At 37.9% G+C, this 27,632-nt stretch overlaps 2 protein-coding genes, 2 long non-coding RNA genes and 1 pseudogene across 5 annotated transcripts; 3 read left to right on the forward strand and 2 right to left on the reverse strand.

The window, feature by feature from the left end:
* The first annotated feature begins 96 nt into the window (after positions 1-96).
* On the forward strand, positions 97-5,049 carry LOC148718464 (uncharacterized). Its single transcript, XR_015993749.1, has 3 exons — positions 97-523; positions 1,190-1,266; positions 2,642-5,049. It is a non-coding gene; the product is annotated as an uncharacterized LOC148718464 (long non-coding RNA).
* LOC111325983 (ferric reductase SjCytb561) lies at positions 4,513-21,198 on the reverse strand. Of its 2 annotated transcripts, XM_088740312.1 has the most exons (5): positions 20,825-21,198; positions 14,676-14,878; positions 13,623-13,780; positions 5,625-5,814; positions 4,513-4,874 (listed from the first exon to the last, which is right to left on the reverse strand). In XM_088740312.1, the coding sequence occupies exons 1-4, from the start codon at positions 21,033-21,035 to the stop codon at positions 5,661-5,663; spliced, it is 726 nt and encodes a 241-aa protein (XP_088596438.1). In that variant the 5' UTR covers positions 21,036-21,198; the 3' UTR covers positions 4,513-4,874; positions 5,625-5,660. The 2 variants fall into 2 exon arrangements, with proteins under 2 accessions (XP_088596438.1, XP_022785638.1); XM_022929903.2 differs by having other exon boundaries at positions 4,513-5,814.
* LOC148718465 (uncharacterized) lies at positions 10,754-12,277 on the forward strand. Its single transcript, XR_015993748.1, has 2 exons — positions 10,754-11,095; positions 11,233-12,277. It is a non-coding gene; the product is annotated as an uncharacterized LOC148718465 (long non-coding RNA).
* On the reverse strand, positions 18,188-20,227 carry LOC148718466 (uncharacterized; annotated as a pseudogene).
* A 378-nt stretch (positions 21,199-21,576) lies between the features above and the next one.
* On the forward strand, positions 21,577-26,571 carry LOC111325932 (transmembrane protein 98). The gene is made up of 7 exons (XM_022929850.2): positions 21,577-21,794; positions 22,468-22,555; positions 22,930-22,970; positions 23,548-23,697; positions 24,261-24,320; positions 25,129-25,168; positions 25,828-26,571. Exons 1-7 carry the CDS (start codon positions 21,664-21,666, stop codon positions 26,053-26,055), a joined length of 738 nt encoding a protein of 245 aa, XP_022785585.1. The 5' UTR covers positions 21,577-21,663; the 3' UTR covers positions 26,056-26,571.
* The last annotated feature ends 1,061 nt before the right edge of the window (positions 26,572-27,632 follow it).

Consider the following 27,632-nt stretch of genomic DNA (forward strand, 5'->3'; position numbering starts at 1 on the left):
CATGTGACAAACAACAAATAGCCCTCTATAGGGAGGGGTAAGGTAGATGATGCCTCTCCATTCAAAACTGTTTTGAATTCACCATAATTGTTTTGAAGTCTTTATTAGTTAGTTCATTATGATTTAGAAATAGTGGCTGTCTTGATTAATTCCCGTAAATAGCCTGAGTATCAGGCTTTTCATACAAGGGTGAGGAGGGGGGAACATCCTTCACTCCCCCAGCCCCCACAGGACGCGCTGATACTCACGTACAGTTTGTCCATTGTCTTTGATTTGGACCCAGCAATCAGCCTAATGGCCGTTGTCAGGCCTTGTCAACGTGTTTTCTGCTCTTCTTGGGTCGAAAGTGTAATGTGAAACAAGATCGAACGACGCCCACAACAACAATCTGTTATCACACTTTTCTATTTCAATTCTTCACAACTTTTCCTGGCCCACGGGTAGCCAAATAGTGGAGGAGAAAAAGGCTGCAGAGCTTCGCCGGAAACGAACAGCAAAACCCATCCAGATGACAACCAATTTGGTATGGATAAGTTTGCAATCGAGGGTTAACAATCGCATACATTGTACGCGTGATAGCAGCGGGTTTGTTTTTCAACGTGCAATATCTGTGACACCTAATATATAGTAAATCTGGTTTTTACATTAAAATTCTATTAAGACTGTTTCATTTGATTTTGGAGGCCCTGGTAACTTAAGGGCCCGTAATTATAATGCTGTTCTGATTTCATTCAAGATGGGGGTTTTAAAAGTTTTGAAAATTATACAAATCTGCCAGCCAAAGAAACAAAATGGATTGGTTTGGGTGCTAAAATTTGCTTCTCTTTTCTTGATTTTAAAACCTGAAGCGTTGTGACGCATGTGTGTAACGGAGTGTAACACTTGCAACGCTTAATTAAATTTCACAAAGTGACAGATGTTTCTGGCCTAGTTACTGATAACGTAAGCTGCCGCTGGAGCCTTGAGTTTCGTAATGGGGGCTTAGGGAGCTTGTAAACGGAAGGGCTTACATTCGAGAGGGCTGAATATAGCTTCAAAACGTCACAATAAATATAATTCACTTCAATACATTATTTTGGTACAGAGTAAATTCCGTTAAGCTACACGAACAAATCTGGAACGTAGCGAAACGGAATTTCCAACAGGGGGGCATATAGTCAAATGTATTTTTTTGTTTATTGGCAAATAGGGCAGTAACCAGGGGGCGAAGGGGGAGCTTATAAGTGAAGAGGCTTAGAATTTGAGCTGCAGTTTACAATACCTGAGGTAAATGGTCACAATGGGGGCACATTTCTATGTAACAACCGATTTGAAAACTGATTCAGGACACTCAACATCAAATCTTTTTCAGGCATCAAATGTCATCTTCATTCATTTCTAAGATGGTACTGAACCAGATCTTTCCAGATGACATGAAAATAATAAAACTAATAATAATAATAATAATAATAATAATAATAATAATATGATTACAATTATAATTATCCCCATTCTCGTTTTTATATCACTACAAAATAACATTGTTCTTAAGATTCTGACTGCCATTGCTCGCAGGTACACTTGCTACTCAGGACAATTTAGGTAATTTCAGTAGGTGAAATCGAAAGAGTGTGAACAAGGAAACTTGGTTTTTATGCACCTCTGAGCCTTTGAGTCTAACTTATGCAGACTACTGCAGCTTGTTACAGCTAGCTGTTCAATAATCACCATAGTAAAATAGGGAACAAAAAATGCACATGCTTAGGATGAGTTCCTGGGGTTCTGCTTAGTTACACTTTGTGCAATGAAAGTACCCTACGAGTATTAACCTCTCAAATGCCTAAAACAGGCTGACACTAGCATAATAATTCAATCTTAGTGCCCAGAAGCTCACATTTAATTCATTTAGGGAGCTCCTGGAAACATGTTATTGCTTACTTTGATGCAACAACAGTCGTAACCTTTCATCCCCATTCTTTTTTTTAATGGAACCCTCCCAGCTGAAATGACTTCTTGAGCCCATACAAAAGGCACACTTACTTTTTATAATTTAACCATATGCTAGCAATATGAATATTTATAAACAGTACATTTGAATTTTCAATTGTGAGCCTTGAAATCACTGAAAGATAATTTACAACACTACTTGTTAAAGAAAATGTTATGCATAAAGGGCATAAATAAAGAAAACCAATGACATTACACAAAGACTCATGGAGGAGGGGCTAATGCTCAGAACAGAGCAGTTGATTAAATCACTGCAGTAAACAGATGATGTGAATATGATTTATGATTTAAAATACTATTGAACTAATCATAACTTATTAAGTTACAGCTCTTAAGTACTATAATTTGTGCTCAGACCATTACAACATACAAAAATATGATATTGAATTCAATGGGATGGTTTTTCATTACGGGTTAGTCATTTATGGGCAACTAATAAATAATTCCTCTCTTTTAAGTATATAAATAAAATTCATTTACCTTAATTGAGCCCTAACTATTAACCCTTTCTCTCCCAAGATCTCATTCATAATACATTGTATTACATTCTGTAATACAATTCATATGATGCTAGTTTGGAGAATTTAGTATTTGAGCCACTCATTGATATTTTTCTTATTATTGTCACTTTTTTCTTGATATTGTCTCGATACAGTGAGCAGAAATTCTGTCTTGGTAACTGGTGGAAGTGAAAGGGTAGAGACAATAGAATGAATAAGGCTAGCCATTAGGTACATAACTGTTATCATGACAGAGCACGATAATGATGTTGAGCTGCTTGAACTGACAATTGCAAAAATTATTACAAGTTCCTGACATAATTTTAGCCTTGTCAAACCTCAAACTGTAAAAACCATTTCCAAAAACCACTCAACATTCTCCACGCTCGACACTAAATTTTCAACTTATAGACAAGTGGCTAGTGACAACTTAGATGTTACAACAATTTCAGTTTGTTTACTTGCTAAAATGGCTAATGGAAATCGAAAACCACTAGCCAAAACTGAATTTCTACTAGCCTCTGGCTAGTTGGCTACCGTTAGTGTCTAGCAATGTATACTATTATTACTATTATATTATATTATTATCTTGGAGATATTAGCATGTATTTGCTATCTCAAATTCAAGTATAAATAAAGTTATTGTCATTGTCATTGGGTAAAACTTTACCAAATGGCAAATAGATACAACCAAACTAACAATATATTTATCTGGATAATGATCTACTCCTACTCAATACAACTCATCTCCTGCAGGGGTAGGAGACATTAATTTCCCACACACGAGATTACTGTGTGGTGGATGTCCTCCCCCTGGGATGGGATGGGTGGGTGTGTAAGAACTGCAGATGTATAGCTACTCTGTATATAAACTGCAATAAAACTGATAATGGTAATGATGTCAATTTCTATAGTGCATTTCCAAGGAATGTTCAATGCCCTTTACAACACTGTGCAGGGGACTTTTTCAGACTGCTGGCAGCAGTTTACAATTAATAAAGAAGAAATTTTTTACAGATGCCCCCTTCCCCCATTCCCAGTAAACAGGCCAGACCACATCACAGTAATCTCATGATGTGGGTTCTTTAACATCCCCTGCTGAAATTAATAAAATTATTATATTCACTCATAATTTTATCCCAAAGGACCAGAAAAGTACAATGTAGTTTTCCAGTCATTGGGAGTCTGTGGGAGACTGGAAACAATTCACAGGTATATGGGAGAAACTGGGTACTACCTCAGTTACTCAAGTTGTAAGAGGAAGTCTGGTCATCATAACAGTGTGCTGGACTTCTTGAGGAATGCTAGTTTCATGCTAACATGCTGGGGTGTCTAAGGGACACCATTAAGCAGTTATAATTATAAGCTGGGGTGGGTCCAGGAATTTTTTATTGGGGGGGGGGGGGGGTCCAAACTTTGGTTCAGAAAGGACTGTTGAACTCTTTTGAGGCAAATTACTTCTCCCCCACACCCCCTCCCACCACCCGCGGTTGCACATTATAATTCCTTGGCCGCTTACCGTTTACTTGGATTCATTAATTTAAAAAATCAGCCAGTTGAAAAGTGATATATGATCCTGCGGATGTAAGAATTTCAGTCTCAAAGTTGTAAGTGTCAGGTCTGATAGGAGGGGTCCAGACCCCAGGACCCTCCCCCTGGATCTGCCACTGATAAGGGTATCACTGACAATGTCTGAAGTAATTTGGGTTGAGGATATATAACCTAAAGGTGTGAAGTTCCCTTCAAGGGACTCTTATCCCATGCTTGTGACAAGACGAAAAAAAAAAGCGCTTATGTCTCATTAGGTCGCAATAACAGCAAGTCTGATAGATATTGTAAGAAATATACAACTTTGAAAGACATGTTTCGGCATGCATTGTCTCATTGTTGAGCTCAAGATTTACCACCTCACTGAATATTCTGTTTGCACTTTACTTTTATGAGTAGTTTACTGATTATATCTGAAACTCAGCACAGAAATAAAATGAAAATGTTCTCCAGTCTCCTTTCTACTCTGAAACAGTCCTTCAAGTAAACATTTTAATTCACACCAGTGGAGTCTAAATATCTGAAGCCCTAAATACCAGTATCTACAACTTTTTCTCATTACACACAGAAGCTAGGCCACATTTCATGTGTGAACTCAAGTCTTCCATTATCTGATCATGATTATGAATTATCCCTTCTGACTGCTATACATGCATCTCTTTTTAAACAAAGTCAGAAACTTTAGTTATGTAACAAGTGAACAGCCTTAAGCTGATCTATTTATTTATTCTTATTGCTTTTAGTTGCCTGGATAATGTGTTGAAATTGTGAGAAGAAGTTATGCTTTCATCACTTTTTAATCCCTAACTCGGCTCATGCATCATACAGATGATTCAAGATAGAACTTGAACTTGAACTTGAACTTTATTTTTATTTAGACACGGTAAATCTATCAGATAAAATAATAATATTATTACAATCTATTATTACAGTTACAATCTATTTTAATCTATATAAACATGATCTAAAATTTAAAAGTAAAATAGAAAAAAATAAAGAAATTCTGCTTTACATAGATGCCGTGTGTGTTTTGTCGATTCAGAGGAAGAAATTGCGACAACCATTTCGGAAGGATTGAAGTGATTTTGCTTGCCGCAATTCAGGGGACAAGCTATTCCAGATAACCGCACCGTTATAGCTAAAGCTATTTTTCAGGAAATTGGTGCGAGGCAATGGAACAGCTAGTTTGTTTTCAGAGTTCCTTAGATTATATGGAGGATCATATTTAGTGAAAAGAGAACCAAGATAGTCGGGCGCAAGACCATGTATAGATTTATAGACCATGGTGGCCACTTGTATTTGTCGCTGAGTATCTAACCGTCTCCAGTTAAGTTGCACAAAAAGAGGATCAGCGCTTGTGTCATAACTGGAGAAGGTCAGAATACGGGCAGCCCGGTTTTGCAACTTTTGGAGCTTATTCGAAAGACCCTTGTTACAATGCCCCCAGACCTCGCTGCAGTAATTAAAGTACGGTTGAACTAAGACATTGAAAACGGACTCAAGCGTGGTTCGATTAACAAAAGGCCTACAACGTTTAATTGCTCCAATGCCCGATGCGATTTTCTTGGCTATTTTTTCAATATAGAGTGGAGCAAGACTCCACTCTAAAATAAAAATTAAATTAAATTATTTCTCATTCATCAAGGACACATGTTCTTCACCAGCATTGACCCTCTTGAATGCAGAGTTTGTCACCACGAACACGACCATGCCGGCTAAAACGATGAGTGTGACACCCAGCACATTGCCTAGTTGTGCATCAGCAAGAAATGAGGGATATCTGCAAAAAATTAACTTACTGTTAGCTCAATGCCACATTGAAAGAAAGATGAGAAGTGTTCAGTTAAATGTCAGAAAAAAAGTCACCAGTAGAAGAACTAAGAACATTGTAGACTTCTACTGGAAAATGCATAAATTCTGCCAGCAAACCAATACTACTGCCAGGTTTGAGCTAGGATTTGATGACTGGGGGACAATTTGTCCCCTTGGCTAAAATTTTGGGGGACATTTTTATTTTTAGGGGGACAGACAAATTAATTTTTATTCAACACTTTTTTTACATTCATACAGGCAAGCCAACAAAACATTTTTTTTTTCACCTGATCCTTGATACAAACTAGAAAAGTTAAGTTATAGCTGTGAAGACTTTTTTTTGGCATATTTAAACAGAGGATTGATGACTATGCTTTATACTTCAAAACATTTCACAGCAGAATCTCATCCCGGCATCCCCTTGTAAACTTCAATCGCTTTCTTTACTGGTAGACGTACATGTACTAATTCTTTTGTTGGTTCTAGTCCAAACATCAAGGGCTGTAGAAAAGTCAAAGTCCTTGGAAGGTGGCCCCTCAGTGTCAATGGTCATAAGCACATCCAGCCTCTCAGCTTTCAGTCTGTTTCTCAAAGCATTCTTAATTTGACTCTGTGCGCTAAAACCTCTTTCACAGCCAGCCGTATTAGTAGGCAATACAAGTGCAACTTGACAAAGCTAAATTAAATTTTGGACTTCATTGCTATGATGGGTAGCGAGCATTTTCCACAGTTCAGCAATGTGGCCCACGGGGTAATGCTCTCTAACAACCAGCTCTTTAACATTTAAGTTCCATTCAATTCTGCATTTTTTGGCATCCACAAGTGCTGGTACATCTTTACCACCTTGGGTTTTCTTTGCAGATCCAAAGCAACGTTTCCAGCTCTTCCTTTCTGTAGGTTGACGGATTTTCATTTTGAAAACGCACATTGCGGAGACTAAGAATCCCAAATGCATTAACTACATTTGTGGAATCTATGGGGAATCTCTTTTCAAGACTTAGTAAGACATTGTCAAGGAATTTCATTTTCATTGATTCAAATTGTTGAACTTCATGGGCAGTCACTTTAATTGTGTTCTCTCTCCATTTAACTTCTGAAACATCATCTTGTGATGGCAAAATCTCGGACAAGAATTTGCCGTTGTTACTCTTTAAAGAGCTGTTATTTGAGTTATAGTTGATTTCACCAGTGCCTGAACTGATGCAAGCTCTGCATGTTCCTTTTGCAAAGCAATTAAGGCTCATGAATGTGAGAACAGGAATCACATCCATCATCATGCAGAGGGTGACAACGAAATTGAACTCCTTCAGGCTCCTTTTGTGAATCCACGCGCTTCATCATCACTGTTGGGTCGGGATTCCATGTAGGCCACAAGAGATGGCCAAGTGCGGTACATTGTCTCCAGAGCACCGTAGAATGAAAACCACCTGATATCAAACACTTCCTTGATTTTTAGCTCAGGATGTTCAAAGATCTTCTGAAATTCTGCCAGTGACCGTGACCGGAGGGCAGACTTGTCAAAATAGCAGCACAGAGCAGTAAGGATCTCTTTGAATTTTGCCAAATAAGGAATACCATTAGCCATTTGGCTTGGGCAAAGTGCAAGCCTGTGAGCCATGCAGTGGATAGACACAAGAAATGGACTATTGTCCTTCATTCATTTTGAAACTCCATTGTCTTTTCCTGTCATGACACTCGCTCCATCGCTGCCGAATCCTGTAATTTTGTCCTTGTGCAAGTTTCTCCTTTCCATCACCAAGTTATAATTAACAGCAGTATACGTGGTAATAGTTTCGGCCTTTCCATTCCGAACATTGATGTTTTCCAAAAAGTGCAGTTCTGGTTTAAATTCATTCAATAACTTAACATAAACAACAAGATTTTCATGATTACTAGTGTCTGTTGATTCATCGATTAACAGAGAAAAGAATGGGCTGGCTTCTACTAGTTTGTCAATGTTAGACTTCAGAAGAGTAGCAATAGCATCTTGTATACCTTAAGCACTTTGATGAGATCGATAGGTAGCATTTTCTCCTACTCGAAGATTCTTAACACTTTCGAGGCCAACTTCATCCAGAAAATTGAGCAGAGTTGTACTTGACTGTTGCTATATCCTTCTTGGCCAGCCAGTAGACGGCTCTCATTGCTGTTAGGATGGCTTGCGATTCTGCTCTAAAAGCACGGCGCTGTGTGTTGCTAAACATATCCCTCACAGCTTCTTCACTAACATTATCCTTATGTCCTTTACAGTCTTTGTGTGGAGGCGGGGTGGCCTCATGGTTGGCGTGCTTGACTCCGGATCGAGTGGTCCGGGTTCGAGCCCCGGCCGGGGACATTGTGTTGTGTTCTTAGGCAAGACACTTTACTCTCACAGTGCCTCTCGTCACCCAGGTGCTTAAATGGGTACTGGCAAATTTAATGCTGGGGGGTAACCCTGCGATGGAGTCGCTTGATGCTACAGAAACCAGAGTTAAGCACCGGCCTGATGGGCCACTAGGCTTGTAAAAACAGACTTTACTGACATTACAGTCTTTATGTCTTTGCAGAGTTGAGGTTCTAAAATTTGTACACCTTTCTGCTGATGCAAAGGGGTTTGTCTTCTTAGATTTCCGACAAAAATAGCAGAACATCGCCTCCTTTTCATAGCGCAACCATGTACATGTGATCTCGCAACCAAGTTTTCTGGAAAGTTCGTGATTTTTTCAGTTTCCTTCAATCCTCATCTGTTTCTTCCTGTTCTTTTTCCGTACCATTTTTCGCAGATTCACTCTGACTTTGATTTGGAGCAAAAAAGCTTTCTAATGTTCGAACACATTTTCGATGTGACATGTTACACACCAAATCAGTGTAAATACTTCACCACACTTGGTTGAGCATGAGACACACGTGTTCAGTAGAGTGAGACTGAAACGTGACTTTAGAATGAACTTTTTAAAACGTGCGATAAAATATACTTTCCACGTTCTGTTTTAGATGTGGTTAAATTTCTGTAATGAACTAAGTCTCTTCGTGTGTGCTTCCTTTTGACCTTTTCCCCTAAATTTTGAAGGGGACAAACTGTCCCTTTGGCCATTTTTTTAAGGTACAATTTCAATTGCAGTGCGGGATTGGTGTAATGGCGCAGCCTGGCTCAAACCCTGCTACCAATTCTATTTATTATTCAAGTTGGGCAGCCCAAGAGTTTGCTAATTGCATGGCTACTGTTAAAGTACCAGTCCTATGGTAGGCCTACATGACCAGTATTAATACTGATTTTATTACCAACCCATAGAACCTCTTGCAATTACTAATAATAAAAAATAACCTTTTCACTCCCGAGATCTCATTCATAATTTTCCTAACTGTCTGCCATACATTATTCTCGTGATGTTAGTGCAGAGAATTTGATATTTGATCAATTAATAATCCCTTGATTGACAACTTTTTCACAGTCGATCACTCATAGGAGTCAACCTTTTCACTTCTAAGATCTCACATTACAGTGGAACCCCGATACAATGATCCTCGATATGACGACATTCCTGGTACCACAATAAATATGCTATGTCCCAGCAAAAGTTACAGTAAAATGTATGGGACAGAACCCTGTCTCGATATAACGATCTAATTCCACTTTTCTTTTGGCATATCGTTATATCGGGGTTCCTTCCACTGTAGGCTATTCTATAGAAAAATTCACTGCCTGACAAGTGAATTCCACATTAAATTTCACTTGAAAAACTGATATCGCACGAATCGCAAAGCAAATCGTGCGATATTGGTTTTTCAAGTGAAATTTAACGTGGAATTCACTCGTCAGGCAGTGAATTTTTCTTGAATTGCATAACTGAATAAAAAAAAAGAAAACAAGAAATTAAAACGGCAATATCATTGTTTGTTTTTATCCCATACGCACGCCCTAAAGAAAGCCATTTAAAAGTCAACCATCAGAACTGTCATCATTAAGGGAATGGAAAGCAAGTTAAGTTGCTCACGTTTGAACCATCGAAAATTTAATTGTACCTCGTGAATTTTTCTTGAATCGCATAGCTAAAGCCACCAAATCACTGGGCGAAACCAGATGTTTTGTATTTTTGTGCACCACGCCAGTGCGCAAACAATGGAAACCCTTTCAAAGTCAGGTGTCAATATCTAGCGCATAGAGGGAACAAGATATTTTCAGAATGAAAACCACTCTTATTTCAAACTCGTGGAGAGAGCAGTGCCTCACATTTTACAATCCTCAGCAAAAAAACTGAAAGTACAAAATCCGGAGTTTATTATTATTATTTTTAAATTTATACCACGCAGTTTCTTTAAAAATATTCAACAGCACCTTACAATAAATATTAAATCAAAAATAAAATAGAAGTTCAAAATTACAATTCCAAAATTCCATAATAAATAAATAAATAGATAAATAAAATAATTCATTATTAATGCAATTTAATCATAACAGCTATAGTAACCAATTAAACGCCCTATTAAATAAAAAAGTTTTAAGTCTAATTTTAAAAATATCTAAACTGGAAATAGATCTTATTGTGGTAGGAAGCAGATTTCAAAGTCTTGGGGCGGTACAACTAAACGATCTATCTGCCAGGGTCTTCTTGAATATTATTTTCGGGAAAGTAAATAAAGCTGCGGAGTCATTGTTGCACCTTAAATTGTACCTAGATGACGGCAAGACAGATATTAAATGGCGCAAGTAATCGGGCGCCATACCATGCAATACCTTAAATGTAAGAAGAGTTATTTTATATTCAATACGATAACAAACAGGCCGCCAATGTAATTCGCGAAGTAGAGGCGTGATGTGGCACGACTTCGGAGCACAATAAACCAAACGAGCACTAGCATTCATAACACGCTGCAGTTTAGACAACTGATATTTCGGTAACCCGGCCATACAGAAGGCTGTTACAATAATCAAGTCTACTTGTTATAAACGCATAAACTAGTGTTTCGGTGCTACTTCTGGATAAGTACTTCCTAATATGTCTGATATTATAAAGATAATAAAATGCACTGCTGCATGTTTTGGTAATATGTACATCCATATCCAAATGCGGGTCAAACCATGTGCCCCGATTACAGACTGATGAAGAAGGACTAATATTATAATCTCCGACTAATTAAGACAGAGATTTGCCTGCTACCACTCAACTTGGCAAAATGTGGTGCCAACAATCAACAACTGAATGGTCAAACCCTCAAGCGAAATGGAAATTTCAAGCAATCCGGTATCAAAGCAAGATCCACAAAAACAGGTAAGTGCTTTACAGTTGTCAAAAAAAGTGCATTCAAAATATAATGATTAAGACTGGAATTTCTCGGTAAACTCTGACGAAAAACGGTTCAAAAAAGGTTAAAAGTCACAATTTTAACTGTTTTTCTTTCATTGCAGGGAGTTGCTCGTTGGTGTCATGTTGGACTGAAAGTTTATGGAAGTATTTACTGGAGAATTATTAAAAGTTACTCCAGTAAACATCCCGCCAACTGCTCCTGCCATCAGGTGACTAGAACGACTGGCATTGCTGTCAAGGTCACAAGTAGCTGTTGTGTTGCTTAGCGTGGCTGAGCTATTGAGAGCAATCTCCTGTAAAGCATAACTTGAATAGCCATTGATAGTTGTCGTGCTTGGGTTGAAACCGGCCAACTTATTCGACATTCGCCGCTGTTTTTCCAGAGGATTATGGCTGTTGCACTGGATATGGATTCCGGATTTGCATGGCGAGTGAGCTCTGATATCTCCAGTGGGTCGAATTCATCTCGGAGCGCTTGGATGACTGTTTTGCGACCACTCGAATTTGTGAATTTGCCGTCGAGGGAGGCAATGGATGCAATACTCGGCATTTGTTTTGCCAGAGCATTTCTACCAATTGGAACCATCTTGTACCAGACATTCGATTTTGGGCTCTCGATTGGACTCAGAAATTTCCAGGAACGTTATCACCCTTCGGACAGTGACCAATGTACTTGATAAATGCTCTGTGCAGATCTCGCTCTCCACCATTCGTCCTCCAAATCTTGTTGTTTTACTTTCTCGCCCGTTTTGTCGCAGTCGGTTTGTCTCCCTGGTGGTTCTTGGTTTGTTACTCTTTGTATTCGATGTACTGCTCTGTCACGGTGAAATCACTTAGTTGACAATCATGTTGTTCTTTAAATCCTCTCATTCCCAGGTGTGTGATATTGTTCCACCAGACCAGATGGAGAAGAGAGCGGGGATTTTAAAGGCTGATTGCACCTGACGACCACAACTTTTCAACATCTTCTGTTTCAACTGGTTGAGCGGCATTTGGTTTGTTACCAAGACCCTTTTGCTTCAAATCTTTTTTCTTCATGGATAGCATCATTGAAACTTCTTCGAACTCAATGGCTGAAGATATTTAGAGGTCGAAGTTATCCACTGCCGGTGGACATGGACGCTCCAGACAGTACCTTCGTAAACCATTGCGGTAAGTTTGTAATGTTCCTGGCTCATATTCTTTGCCTTTGTTTTCTTTTGTCGTCTGCCTTATTTCTAGAAAAAAGTGCATGAGGAGCTGCAGTGCATCTTCCTTCGAAATAGCATCAAGATTAATTTGTTTGCTATGTTTTTCCTTGAACCAAGAAACGGCGTATGGATGTACTTGTACTTCTTTTAGTGTTTTTTGAAACCATGTTGTCTCTAAAAGAGGCTAGTTCGTCATCTGAGTGTATCGGCTACAATGGTTTGGATTTCCGGAAAAGATGCTTGACCTTTTTCGGCATTGATACCTGCTTGGTTTTCTTTTGCAACACTTGTCAGGTTTTCCTCAGAAAGAACTGTTGTTTGGCTTTCTTCCCTTGTCTCTGGCATTTTGATTTTTTTTCTATGCGTTTTCTCGTACTTTTGAGTGTGAGTGGTTTCCTCCAATTTTATAAAAACTTGAATTTGAATTAAAAATTTGGAAGACATTCGTTTTCTATAAATTTGTTCATATTTGTTCATATTTTCGTAGCACTAGTTGCATTTGCGTTTTTACGTTCGTAACAATAATTTTTGCACGCGACTTGCATCATCGATATCACTTTATGCATTAGTGCGATTCCACGCTAAATACCCTCTCTTCCGGTTGACGTATTGACCAATAAGAGCGCATGTTTTCCTTAAGCTATGCGATTCTCCTTAGTGTCAGTTATGCAATTCTTATGATGTTAATTTGGAGAATTTGGTATTGGATCAACACATAATCCATGAACTGATATTTTTCTCTCCTCTCATCACTTGTCAGCTTGAGGTTTTTTTGAAATTGTAAGGAGAAATTCTGTTTTGGTTGGAAGTAAAGATCAAGTTAAAAGCTTAGTCACAGCTGTTCCCACATGAACATCATTTTCACGGTACTGCCGTTGTCTATACTTGGAGAAAACACCTTTCCCTCTGATCTACCTTTATGTATAGCACTACATGTAAGCTCTATATATTAAGCTCTACAGCATATATGTTACACATGTTCCACTAAGAATATTGTGAGGACTTTAAACTACTGGTTGGTCTTTCTGTACTCTCAACGCAGAATGACGTCAGAGGATTTGCAAAACAAAAAAAAAAATGTGAGACAAGTAAAATGTCCAAGTCTGCGAGGAATTGTCTGCCATACAATTCTTCTGATGTTTGCTATTGGATCAACTAAAAATCCCCTTCATTGACATTTTTTCTTTTATGTCGCCACTTGTCTGTTTGATATTGTATTGATATTGTAAGGAGAAATTTTGTGTTGATCCCTCTTGGTATATAGTTAAAGAGGTTGAATGACCAGTCCACAACTCACTCACTTTTTGGTGAAAAAAAGCTTCTCATTGATTCCCAAGAGTGCAGTCCCAATGGCCATCATGAAAATAAACACACCAAAGAACACATGTACTTTGAGATATACGGCACGAAGACCCTCGGGGAGCTTGGGGAAAAGAAAGCTAACAAATCCAAAGAGAAGCTGGGGAGAAAGCAAAGAAGGTATGAAAAATTCAGTCAAGCTAACAACATCAAGACTGAAGAAAAAAAATTACTCAGTCACTGATAATTCTGCTCAGCAGTCTACCAGGTTTAATTTGTTATGTCCAGGGGTGCCATTAAAATAACCTGGGTGCAAGAAAAATTGACCAGTTGTAAAAAAATGACTTTGTGGAACTGCTTTCAAAATCTCAGTAAAAAGCTTAAAATAACCTTATTTTCCCCACTTATCTTATAAACATAAAAAACATTAATTTTCACTAGCAAAATACATATTAGATTTAATACAAAAAAAATTAACATGTGCTGTGGTACATGCTTAATAAACTAATCTTTTGACTATAGCTAATGCATCAAATGTTGTTCCATCTATCTGAAGAGATTATAGCTTTTTGTCAATTGAAGCACAGTTTCCGCTCAAAAATGCAGGGAATATATATCTCTGCAACTAGTGAATTTCAACTTTGGGCCTGCATAAATTCTGTGTACAATTTAAGGGCAACAATCTTCTATCAAACGTGAGTTTACTTGACAATCATGCTGATTACTATACCCCCAGGCCTAGGTGCTTAATAATTTGAATATATCAACAAAGTTGAAATGGTAAATTGGCCACCATTATGATTATAAAAGCTGACGTTTCGAGCGTTAGCCCTTCGTCAGAGCGAAGGTGCTTAATACCCTGGCAATACCTGATTAAATACAGTGAATCACTAAGAACAGAGCTAATTTGACTATTCTATGCTGCGGCACTTTCTGTTGCATGCTTTACATCTACTTTAGTGGTAGCAAAATAACAACTTGCTTGATAAACAATTAAAAATATAATAAAATTTTGAGTGTAGAAACACTTCATGACATGCACATCCCTAACTAACCTGACAGGAGAATAGAATTATGGTTAACAATCCACACCAGCTGTGAAGGCTGTACAGATTAGGAATTCCTTTATGGTTATGAAAGTCAAACACAGCCTTTAGACCCAAAACAGCAATTACAAAGGCTACCAGCTGGAGACCAAAGTGAACAAGCTTGATGAGGAGTTTGTTCTCATGGCGAAACACTCGGTACACGATCATAGCTGCAAAAAAGAATGTGATAAAATAATTATGTAATCTCTTTGGATTTTAACTGAAAATTGTTTAACAATTAATATCTTTTTTAAGTGGTGAACATGATTTCCTTTATTCTCTTGACCTCAATGTGTGATTATAAGGGTATGTAAGGTGAAATTATAAGCCGTCAGTTGTAAACCAAACACCATACAAACAAAATTGTGACCTTAAGACCAAAACTTCATCGTGGTTTTCATTCAATCTTTTATGTTAACATGCACTATAGCTAGGAAACACAGTGAAAACCTCTACTGTAGAGTGGGAACAAACTATGAAGCCAAAACAATATATATATATATATAAACAGGGTTGTCAAAAAGTGCCAGTGCCTGGCGATATCGCCGGCTACTTTTTCAGTTGCACTGGCTACAGTTCGTCAGTAAAAAAAGAAAAAAGAAAAAAGAAAAAGAAAAAGAAAAAGAAAACTGAAGGTAAAAAGGAAGGTTTTAAATCTACTAAAACCAAGAATGAAGTGCCTCATATTGTGGAGTAATGATAACGAAAAGAAAATACCACAAAACAAGAAATCCAGAAGTACAGTACTTAGTGTTTTGTAATTCGGAATGCTTCTCAATGATTTTCACTGGATGTTATCGGATGCCCACAGCTAGACACAAAATGATTGCCTGTTGTTTCCTGTGTGCTAATTGGATAAGTCTGTTTTCTGAATTTCTTGAATTTGCTGATGTTTGATGCAAATTGGGTATCTTACTTAAAAACTGAATGGGAAATAACCTTCAACTAGCACTTTCCGAGTCATTTGCACTTTAATACAATTCTACAATTCACCATTGTTTTGATAAGCAACTGTACATCATGTCAAATAATTTCTCACAGTCAAAATAGGATAAAGATTTCAAGTTGTACTGATGGCAGGATAGCAATGGTAATTTTGAGTTATACGTAAAACCAAAAGAAGATAGAATCCTGTTTGAAACCAGTGGTCTCTTTCAATTTTACAGTTACCGTACACCATTGAGGGAGAGCACTGGTACTCCAAATTCTTTCATTTCGCAAAAAAATTTGTGCTGTATGTGTTTGAGTGAAAAATGAAAGATAGATAGATAGATAGTTTAGATAGATAGTTTATTCAAATATACCTAGCAGCCTTGCGGCTGAATTGCGTATATTACAATAATGTAATTAAATAAATATATTATATAACGTATACAAGAATATTCAAAATTATAACAATTAAAAAATCTATGAGCTAAAACCTATCTATATTTAAAGGCTATATTTGCATTATCTACATAGGTTTCTAGGAAACGGTCGTTAAATTAACTGTTGTTGTTATATTTAATGGTGGAGGCCATCATGAAGGTGTTTTTAAAACGGTTTGTCCTCCACCGGGGGATTTCGAAATGCCTGTTACGTCTTAAATTGTGCTTTGGATGGTTGGCACAAGGCAACAATTCACGAAGCCCGTGATTATCTTTTCCGATAATGTTGCTAAAGAGATTGCGGCAAATGTCTTCCATATAAGCCATGATCGGTGGAATGCCCGCAGCCTCTAAAATCTCGTGATAGTCTTGGCCTGAGCTTATAATAGAGAAAGCTCTAAAGTAATTTATTTTCTCACAACTCGAACTCAATTGTGACACATCTTTGGTGGTCTGGTTAATGGGACATTTTCAGTAAATTGAACTCGATCACCAAAATGATTAAATTTTCTTTGAGTGGTAAAAGGAATATTAACTGTTGCAAGTTAGAATAGTGCAAACATATCAAAAATTGCTTCAAGGAGAGGCAATTTCAGCTAGTGGAAAAGCCCTACATTTGTTCTGCTTCAGGGGGCTTTATCCCCTGGACCCCCAACAGGGCACTGCCACTCAGTACCCCGCTGGGGGCCTTGGCAGCCCCCTGCCCCCCACCTAGCATGGGGGCCTTCCACCCCCAGTGCCACCTGCTTTCTTACATTCTCCTTCTACTTCAAATCTTTTTGACAACCCTGTATATAAACTTTGTTTGCATTTGCGGGAAGTGATATGACAGCAGACCCTTTTTGTTTTCCTAGCTGCAATAAAAGAGAAAGTGAAGGTTTCAATTTCTCTTCATGAAAATAGGTGTATAACATCCCTAATTAGGTCAGTTTTGGTTGGATACTGGTGCATAGTGAATAATTGTAACTCATAATAGGCCATTTTACAGTTGTGTACTTAGTTGCCAAGCCTTTGATTCAGAGTGAGGCTGAAGGTGACCTTGTTGTGATAGAGACCTGTACCTACTTAGCATGATAACAAAGTGATTTACATTTGAAAGGCAGCAAGGTTTGTATCATAACAAGGTCAACCCTAGCCTCACACCCATTCAAAGGCTTGACAACCAAGCACACAATAAAAGTGAATGAAATTCTTTGTTTGCACGTGACGTCGGCATAAATTAAAAAACCAGGGTCAGCCTTGTTGGGGGATAACCACGCGTTACAATCCCTGTAACATAGCTGTCTGAAGTGTAAGTTGAAGGTGTTACGCATATACTTGTCAATGTCATGCATTCTAAATAGCTGTCAATACTTGTAATTAGGTATGCCAATGTAGACTATTTTAAGACTTGTGCTGTAGTTTGGATTGTAATACCTTTATTTTGTGTGAACGGTAAATTTTTTTTGTTGGATACTACACCGCCCACGTGCTTTGCGGAAACCGGTATGATCGTTTGCCACAACTCTGTGTTGTCTTTGGTTGTTTTGAATTTGGTTGTGTTACAGGTATGAACAAGCAAGCAATTGAAAAGTGAATATTGTTTAAGCTTTCAAGGCTGTATGTTTCTTTTGTAATAAAAATTTTCCAAACTTGGCGCATACGCATATAGTTTAGTTTGAGATTCAGCTAATTATTGACACTTGTGGGATTGATTCTGTGTTTTCTAAATAGTGATAATAACAACACAAACTGGGGTATAACCATGCACATACTTTGCGGAAACTGGTATTGTTTCGTTGGTAAAGGCAAAACCAGGCGAGTCTCTGGCTCCTATTGACAAAGCTACCATAGTGTGCTATGCACTCACCAATTTATCAGAGTCCACGCATTGTACCATTTGATCGAGGTGAACTTACAACCAGTTTGATTCCAGGTACTTCATGTACAATTTTTCATATAAAGGCTGCAGTTAAGGCAAGCCACAATCTGTCATTAAAGAACTTCAGTAATTCTCAAGTTGACAAAAACACAGCTTTAAGGTACACCATTGACAAGCAATATGTGTTTAGTTTGTGTCACAGATGCTAGTCGTTAATAGATACCTATACGACAAACAACCATAAAGTTCAGTTAGCATTTTGACAAAGAAAGGAGCACCCTCAAAGTAATATTTTGGTGGTTGTGGTATAATTGAATAACCTTGACATTTCAATCATGATTGCTCAGTTAATTTTTTCTATAAAAAGTTGGACAGATCTAGTTTCTTAAAGGCTCTTCTTTCAACTTCAAACATGACGTATGATACCATTTTATCTTGCACAAATCATTGTCACAGCCAATTAATGTGCTGCCCTTCAAATCTTGTCGACAATAGCACCACGGCCCTTCCTCTTCTTCATCACCAGATGATGTTGATGAAGATGGAATGGCTAGAGTTTCACACCCTGGGCATGTATATTACTTCCCTACAATTTCAGGCAAAATGCACTTGCTTAAGAAATCAGAGGAAACAGAGCGTGCATTTTCCCAAAACTGTTGGTCAGGAAGAATTTCTGCACAAAGAGATCTATTGTTGTTCACACCACAAAATCACAATATTCAACCTCACAGATGAACTTTACCAAACTCATCTTTCTTTAAACAAAAGTTGGTTTGGCCAGCAGCCTCAGCGATTGTGGAATCCTTGTGTGCATATGGACATTTTATTCACACACACCCATCCCACAGCATTTGCAGTTAATAATCCCATCAGGAGAAGCTCCCAAGTATGGTCACCTTAGATCAATATTGAGACCACTGTCAGAAATTGTCAAAGACTCATGGTCAGAAATTGTCAGACTGGTAAGCTTTGTGAGCCCTACCCTTGTTTTCACAACCCCACCTTGTGGCCGCAGTTGAAAACTTATGGGCTTCAGGGTAGCATATTATGGACTTAACAAGACTCTTAGCAGGCTTAGCTGTATTTGTTTTGTAAGCAGTTTTTAGATTGGAAGCAGCAATACGACCTGCCTGCCTGCCTGCCATTTGGTACCAAACTTTATATTGTGACTGCTTTCTAGTTGAAGCTTCGATTGCTCCACACTCATCAGGTGTAATCTCAAGCAATATTTGTTGACACTGCTGCAGCAACTCTATGTACCAGTAATCTAACTCCAAACACTCTTCTCTAAAAAAAAAAAGCTATTGGGCAAGGGCTTGGGTACATTACCAATTTCTTTACAAGTATACTGCTCATTTAAGGGTGCGACAAGGGGCAAGACTGCTGGATTTACTGTATAGCCAGAAATACTTCTAAAAGTAGTTTTCTGCTCTTCTGGGGTTGGGGCAGGTGTCCTGGTTGTTCAGATCCCAGGGTTAGATCTAGTAGCCATAGGACTAACCAGTGTTTCTCCACCATCAATTCATGCTTCCTTCAGGCAGAGGTAAAATCCATCTCACTTATAGGTAATGGGGATTTCTTTCATATGACTAGAGAGAAGCCATTTGTTCTTTTCCTGTGTGCATGTGGTAGAATCTCTAATTCTAACACCAGCCTCCACAGCAAAAAGCTCTGCCCCAACATGAGACCACCCTTCACATAACCCTGCTATGCAATAGCAATGGGAAGCAATTACAGTTCCATATTTTTCTGCCAGAAACCATGTTCAAAGTGGATGTCCTAGGCTCTCTGTGAGCGATTCATCAAGTGAGAGTACACATAACGTCTTAATTCTAAATCCAAAATTGAGATCCTTGAAATATGCCACATCACTAGCTAATGTGAGTACTACGAGTGATATGTCTTCTGAACTTGCAGCTGTCGTGTCAAGATCGACTAGATCGCTCTGACAAAGGGCTAACGCTCGAAACGTCAGCTTTTTAACACTTAACGGTGGCCAATTTACAATTTCAACTTAGTTGAAGTAACCAAATTACCTAGTAAAACAAGAGTTGTTAGCCGAGGTCGATCAAAAATGAGTCCTTTATTTTGCTCTGTTTGCTTCTCTCCGAGATCATCAGAAAAAAATACACTACCGTGACTAACTCTGGCGAACACGATAACTTCATTTGGGTTTTTGTAAGTAGTTCACAACATCTGGATATTGAACGTTCAGAAGGAGCTCGATGTTTTCGGAGAAATCACTTTTACTCAACGCGTATCGGTCGAAGCCTTAAACAGTTATTTTTTCGTGGTACCTTGACTTCGTAGGACCCTCTACACCCGCAAAGTAATCCGAATACTGAAGGTTCACATCGGGCACGTCTTCGGAAGAAGCCATTTTGAAAGCTTAGTTACCCCCCAACATGGCGGCCGCGCATAACGTAGCAAATTTTTGTCACGTGGTTGAAAACAAAGAATACGTTCAATGTACATTGGACGTACATTGCATAACGGAGCACTTTCAAATTCAAATATTTCATAACTTTAACGCTTATTAGTTGCTTTTATTCTACTTTATTTTTTTCTGTGGGACAATATCTTCCCTACAACGATATGACAATAAAATTAAGCAGAACTGTCTCAGCATCACTGGGGGCGTAAAGATTTCTAGTGCTGCCCCTTTGAGTGAAATATTCAGAGAAACAAGTTCGAATTAAGAGAGGCATGACAGCTGAAATAAAAAAGAATTTGGTATTATTTCGGCAGATTCTAGAACAAGTGTAAGCTTCCGAGCGGCATTTCTGAGAAAGAAATATTACAGAATTCACAATCCTTTTCTACGGGCCTTTAAAGGCTGACGTCGGAGCGCCAGCGGGACTTCGAAAGCGTAAACGTTCTAAGCTTACCTTCGCTGTATAAAAACACCATACTGATAATCATACATAGAGGATGGTAGTTAAATTCTTGAGCTGACCCATCCCAAGCAAATCCACCAAGATATTTTCCCATCCATATGCCAGTAAGCACCATGGCCAAAATTCCCAAAATCTGAATCGCACCCACAGAGATGATAAAAACAAGTGGCGAACCCACTGACTCACGATCGCTAGGCGCCATGTTAAACCGTTTTCTGAAAATCAACTGGGGTAAAGCTTAAGCTTAGGCACGTAAGTTTGCTTCGCTCTCAATCAAAGCTGTTTCTCCGCACAATTTTTAACTACTTAATTAAAACGCAGCCTCGGGCGCCGGTTTCTCACTCAATTGAAACGATTGTCACACCAAGGTTCGAAATGTCCTCCTGTACGGAGGGTAGAGGGAAGTTATTTCTTCCGTGATCAATAAGAGATTCTTTTCCCCTTTGTTTAAACAATCCACTTTTTGTTTTTACTTTCAGATAAAGGGAATATTTAAATATGTCTCAAAAATCAATTAAATTTTTAAAATATAGTGGAAAAATCTTTCAAAACAAAACGTCTAAAATCGCATCGAAAAAAAAAAATTGACCCTACTCCGGCTTAGTGGTTTTTTTTCCGACAATTCGGCGGAAAATCCTTTGGGAGGTTCACGAAAGGTTACCGAATCTGATCGTCCAATAAAAATAAATAATCGATCTTCGGAAGTTTGGCGGGTATAACTCGAGTTTTCCCGGAAGCTTAAACTCGCGCCGACACTCGCGCCTGTTACAAACTGATCCGAATCAAAACACGATGTGTCAAGTGTGAACTGCAGGGCTCTCTTGGCCATTATGACTCCGGCCTTGATCATTCCGATTAGCATACTAGGAACAGTTCTAACAGTCTCCCTTTTCGCCTTGTTGTTACTTATATGTACCAAACGGCGTTGCAGGAAGGCTGAATTTTCACAGCAGCAATATCAGTGAGTTTCTTAGTGTTCTAGCTGTTGTTTTGAAGTTCTGTAAAAGAATTAGGTTCGATGCGGTCTTCTACATGTACCTGATTTTGCTGATATGAATTGTACTTTCATTTGCTAATTTTTATAGTTAAACGCCTATGTTTAACAGACCCACGGTTGAATGCAGAATCTGTCTCAAAACTTACGTATAACTCAGGCAACTGTAAATCAAATAGCCAGGGTATCAGGCGTTTCTGGGAGCGTTTCTGGGCGAAAGGGGTAAGAGAGCTAGCCCTAGCCCCTTAGGAAGGCCTGACACTCGGGCTATAAATCAAAGTAAAGTAGAACCCAAGTGATCTCATATCGCTTCCAGTGCTCAATTGAAAACTGTTACTCCACTACAATGTACAGTGTAACGAGGTGGTCGAAAATGGTCTATGATGCTTTTAAGGATATCAAAGATTGACTCGAGCAGCTCAGTTTGTTGCCAGACCCTGGAATGGACTGTACAACTTGCTAGTGACTCAGATGGGTGAAAAGATTAAGCAGAACTCTAAAAAAAAGTTAAAGTTGAAATTATCGATTATTCAAAAAATGCTTTAGGAATCAAGTAATAATTAACTTAAATTCAATTATTTTGTGACATTCTGAGTAAAATAAGTCTTATTATAAAATGTTATTTTCCATCTTTTATTAGGAAGCAGGATGCAGAGTTGGTGGAAGCAGCATGGAACACATCTCGCAGTGAACCAGGTTTGGATGGCTTTTCTCCACAGGATGACCTGGTAATTGATATTTAACCCTTTTTCATCTTGACATCATGATGTATATTCTCCATGTTGTTTTCTGTACATTCCCTGACGTGTTGACAAGGAATTTGTCCAACAATCACCAGCTTCTTTAGTTAAAGATCATCTCCTTTATTCTGGTGACAACCTAGCTGTCTGATTCAGGCAGAGTTTAATTGACACTAATGGTAGCCAACTAGCTACAGACTAGTATAAATTCAGTTTTAGCCAGGGGTTTTGGATTTCCATTGGCCAGTTTGGCTAGTAAACAAACTAAAATTGTCACAATTAACACTCCATCCAGCAAATTACTATGATATTGAATTTATAATGTTTTGGCTTTTCTGATATTTATACTTTTCAATTTTCAGCCAGAAATGTTTTTGGATCCTGATTGGAGTGGTGATGCAGAGTAAGTTTAACCATGTGTTGTGAAAGTGTGAGGGTGAAAATTTAATTATTTGTCAAAGTCTGTTGCTTAGCCAAATCTCACAATAAGCAAGTGAAGGAACAATTCTCTGATTGGTTTAGCTGTCTGCATAAGTTTCAGGTTACAGTGACAGTCCTGTGTTGCCACGTGTGTTATTGTCATTATTGTCATTATTTGTCATTTTCATTATTTGTCATTTGAACATTATTATAAATTTATGATTTTCTTTGTCATTATTCTTACTTGAATTTTGTTGTTACAAACTGTATTATTCAGTTAAATGGTTTGAACTGTGGGGTAACAGGTGATGGTGTAGTCTAATCGTCCAGGCCAGTGAAGTCCTGAGAAGGACTGTTGTTGGTAGTGTTGACAGATGTTTTGACAACCTGAGCAGAAGCCATACACAGATCCGAGTCAAGTGAATAGTCCTTGTCAGTTGAATGCGATTATGAGATCATTATAATAACTACAGTATTATGTATTATAAATATTATTACTTTATGTGGATTAGGATCTCATATTTTCAATTAATTTTTTCTTCTCTTTATAATTGCCACAGAAACCTGATATTGCACTGCATTGACTTGTTGAAATCCTGTCATGTACTAACAGAACAGCTTGTTGCCCACACAATGGAGAGCAGTGGAACAATCAAATCACCAACAGAAATGGACAAAATTGTGACTGCAGCAAAGAATATAAGGCCAAGGTACAATGTGTTCTGCTTTAAAGCACCCTGTACAGTACATTACATCCTGTAAAATATAATGCTTGATAGACTTAAGGCCCCTAGACTGGCATTGACTATCAATATAGCTGCATTTTAATGCAGGAAACTTTTGTCACCTGAAACAATGCAGAACAAAGCAAGCTGATTGATATAAACAATTAGCAAAAATGCACACAAGATACAAATGCGCCTATTATTTTAAGAGCCAAACAAAACATGCTGCAGTAGTCTTGCAATATGTACGTTGGCTGTTCATCTCTGAGCTGTACTGCAACATGTTATAGTTTTCAAATCATTTATTTGCCCAGTATGGAATATTTTTGGGTGACTCCTGCTGTACAATTCCAGTTTTGCTCTACATTGTACTTTCCAACAAGACAAAAGACTTTGCTTGTTTTCCCTTATCTAATAGGGTTTAGAGCGGTATCTGAATTGTTGTCTTTTTCACGTATATGTATGGATGACGGTCTAAAAGAAAACTGGTAAATTTTACAGAAGCTGAGTATGTCAAGTTTTGCAATCTGAAAACTTTATTCTTCCAGAGTGGATGAGCTGGTCAAAGCAATGTATACACCTTCAGATTCCAAACAAATTGAAGAGAGGTAAGTAAATGGCAACATGCATGTTCTGCAAGCTGGTGCCACAAGAGTGAGTCTCATGCTAGCAGCAAGGTCACGATATCAATGCCATTATCAACAGCCCATTTGGGAGATGCAGTATCTCTAGTTAAAATATATGGATATTTTTATACTACCAGTAACTTAACTGGCATTTAATGGGCTTTAATAACAAATTAAAGCTATTGGGACTAGACTCGTGTATGTGCTCATACACAGTGCAACACCTTCTCTGAGAGACCTGGGCCAGGTAAATGTTGTTCGAAGGTGGTTTAAGATAACCGGCCAGGGTCAGTTCAAAATCTGTTTTTAGATCTGAAAGCTTTACCAGAAAATTCAGCAATACTACATATTTCTTTTTGCATGAATTTTGATTATTGGATACTCTTAAAAAAATAAAGAAAATTATCCTGAAAAGGCTTTTAAACAATGGAATAAAGAAATAAGGACTGAAAAAGCATGCACTTAAATTATGTTGTCACAAGCCAAAACTTTGCTTGAACTAGCTGGTTCGGATTTTTTTTGACAATTGTTATCCTCACTTTATGTGTCACCCTCTTGGTTATCTCAACTGAACATTGTTCATGTTGACCAGTTTCAGTTTCCCAAGTAATTGGTACTAAGTTTGACTTCAGAACCTGACACTGAAGAGAAAGAAAATGTAGTACTTATAGCTTCAAGAAAGCGTGATTTGTATCACGGATCTGGAGACTGAGGACAAAAAGAAAAGAAGTCAAACTGACTGAGGTTGTAAATGTTTTAATTTTAAGTGTGTTTTTGTCTATACATGAAGGTCAACAGCTCTCTACAAATCTGTTTGCCAGCTACTTCAGGTAAAACAGACTTGAATTTAAAGTTACTGTAGTTATAAATACCAAGTTCATGTCATTCAAATACACATGTGTTGTGGTTCTTAAGGAGAACTATCTTTTGGTGCAAAGAAGCAATCTTTAAAATTCTATATAATTTTGATATATCAACAAAGTTGAAATGGTAAATTGGCCACCGTAATGATTACAAAAGCTGACGTTTCGAGCGTTAGCCCTTCATTTCGCTCCGACGAAGGGCTAACGCTCGAAACGTCAGCTTTTGTAATCATTACGGTGGCCAATTTACCATTTCAACTTTGTTGATATATCCAAATTATTTCGTTACTCCCACCGACGCAGCCCCAAACAGTTTCTTTCGAAACTATCAGCCTTTAAAATTCTATTCAGAGTTGTCTGGAAAAAGGCCCTATGTGACTGCAAGTAGACTGCAAGATTCTCCGACATGCAAGGAAAATTTGATGCCATAAAAAATATCATGTGGGAATTATTTTGCATACCTTTTGAGCTTTTTGGTTTTGTGGCTTACGTGTGAGTCCTGTTCTCTCTGATGTGACTGGTCATAACACATACATGTAAATGTAAAAGTTTTCTGAAACACCACAGGTCTCCATTTTTATATAATTCTAAGTTTGACAGTTATGTTGCTCATTCAACATTATCAGGTTGTGAGAAGTGCGTCCAACAGACCAGATACACTTGCCTGGGCTGGTGAAATTATTGTTGCCATAGAGAAGCACATGAAAGCAATGCAGTTGGAATGTCAATCAGTGTGTTCATCTTGCTCATCTATACAGAGCACAGCCAGCTCAGAGTCTTGTCTTTGCCAACAGTCAGTAGTGATGGTCACGAACCAAGCCTACTGTTACCCACGGAACACAGTAGTGTATTAACTAACCCAGCCGGGTTTGATGCCAGCAGCAAGCCAATGGCATTCTGAACTGAGAATTATTACATGCAGTGCGACAGTTAATATTTTGTAGTTTAAAAAATTTACGCTTAAGAATAAACTTTTTGTATGAGTGGTTTTAAGCAGTAACACCTCTGTAAGTATGATGTTAGAGTTTTGTAATATTGTTGCATTTCACAGCCGCATTTCCTCTTCAACTTTTTGTGTCATATATTGTGCTAATGTTTAATACATGTAGATGTGTGTGAAAGAAAATTTCCATATTTGTTAGAATGAGTATATTTTCGGAAGGGAATGCATCTCAAGAAAGACTTGTTTGGTATGGGGACTCAGAGATTTAACATGCTTTTTTCACTGACAACTTGTTTTTCCGAACAAATTGCAAAAAAAATAGTAATCAAAATTGATGATATTGATAATGATAATTATGACAGAAATATAATGATATTGGGATACAGTTCAATTTAAAGTAAAATGAATAAATTTTTGTCTTTCTTTTTTTTTTTTTTTTTGTTCCATTATATTTAATTTAATTAACATTACATGCAGTACTCACACATCAATTGTAAAATTCATCTTGTAAAGCTGATTGTGACCTGGAAAAAAAAATTTTCTAAAATCATTTTTGAAGGAAAAAAATCAAGCAATGACCTGGAAAAACAAATGAAACTGTTTTGGGCCTCCACATGAAGAAGTTAAGACTTGTACTAAAACGGCTGGTGATAACTTCCAACATTTCACACTCCCTATTGGTTATTGGACTGACAAATTTGGGGGAATAAAATGGTAAACATGCACTTGCAATTGGGGGAGCTTCATCATTTGCCTCTTATAATGGTTTGCTCTCTAAACTGCTAAATCTATTGATTTGTCAGTTATTACATAAAAATCATGCGAACTGCAAATTTGTTAACAGTTATTTTTATTGGGCACCATTGTGGCTTGAAAACTTGCAGCATTTCACACTGAGGTGAACTCCAAGTACAATTGTTGCAAGTGCCTGTTACTGCTCCAGCACTTTATTACGTATGACTATAATAACTTTTTCCTTTGCATCTGCACTGACTATGGAGAGCCCATCATTTCTCAGCTGGTGACCAAAAAAAAAGAAAAAAAAAATGAAGAAACTAACGATATATGTTCTGACTCCGCGGATTCAATAGATGATTGAATTACTTAATTTTCATTCCTCACTCAATAAACTGATTCGGAAATACAAGTCAAGAGAAAATAATTGAACAGAATTTTTCTTGGTCAAAGGTAATTCAATGGTTCGACACAACATAATTCTGAAATCTATTTAACTTCTGAGGGACACTATTTCGTATCATTAGTACCACTGATAGAGATGTGAAGAAATTCCATCTTATCATATAGATACTGATGAAGTACCAGGATTTTTCCGTTCACTTAAATATCATATCTTCATCGCGTGCAGTGAAGATACTGCATTTATCTTTCACGTGGGAGGAAAATGGTGTCGCCATGGTTACTAACATGATTGGTCACTCAGGCGCGCGGCCTGTTCTTCAAAAAAGCTGTGTTTTATGTGGAAATTTC

The sequence above is a fragment of the Stylophora pistillata genome, chromosome 12 (genome assembly GCF_964205215.1).
Source record: "Stylophora pistillata chromosome 12, jaStyPist1.2, whole genome shotgun sequence".
NCBI classification, from domain to species: Eukaryota; Metazoa; Cnidaria; class Anthozoa; order Scleractinia; family Pocilloporidae; genus Stylophora; species Stylophora pistillata.